The sequence below is a fragment of the Merops nubicus genome, unplaced genomic scaffold (genome assembly GCF_000691845.1).
Source record: "Merops nubicus isolate BGI_N331 unplaced genomic scaffold, ASM69184v1 scaffold31972, whole genome shotgun sequence".
NCBI classification, from domain to species: domain Eukaryota; kingdom Metazoa; phylum Chordata; class Aves; order Coraciiformes; family Meropidae; genus Merops; species Merops nubicus.
The window spans coordinates 17,043-17,570 of NW_008592104.1; the positions used below are offsets into that span (position 1 = coordinate 17,043).

The 528-nt window shown below is 63.1% G+C and overlaps 1 protein-coding gene across 1 annotated transcript in view; it reads left to right on the plus strand.

The window, feature by feature from the left end:
* MNT (MAX network transcriptional repressor) overlaps nt 1–441 on the plus strand; it is a gene marked incomplete at its 5' end in the record, with an annotated part of 4,474 nt that extends 4,033 nt beyond the window's left edge. The window contains one exon of the mRNA XM_008935059.1: nt 1–441. This exon is cut by the window's left edge and continues 257 nt beyond it. Coding sequence (XP_008933307.1) covers nt 1–441 — 441 coding nt within the window.
* Nucleotides 442–528: the final 87 nt, after the last annotated feature.

Genomic DNA, 528 nt, shown 5'->3' on the forward strand with positions numbered 1-528 from the left:
ACAGTCCAATGCACGTGTATCCCCCACACCGCCACGACCCACGCCTCGGTCATCCAGACTGTCAACCACGTCATTCAGGGTCCACAGACCAAGCACATTGCTCACATTGCACCTTCCACGTCCAGCCCCGTGCAACTCACCACTGCTGCTCAGCCCATCGGCCACATCACTGTGCCCCCCGCCACCATCAACCACATGGCCCACCTCGGCCAGCAGCTGCCCATCTACCCCCAGCCCATGGCCGTCAGCCATATCGCTCACACCATCTCCCACCAGCAAGTGAATGGCACCACAGGCCTCAGCCAGCAGGCGGTGATGGCCAAGCCCGCGGTAGGAACCCAGGTTGTCCATCACCCGCAGCTGGTGGGGCAGACGGTCCTAAACCCGGTGACTATGGTGACCATGCCGTCGTTCCCCGTGAGCACGCTGAAGCTGGCCTAGAGGGGGTCTTTGCTGGGAACCTTTCCTCAACTCCATACATTCCAACCACGTCCGGCCCGGGAGGGCGGCGCCGGGCTGGGCTCTCCT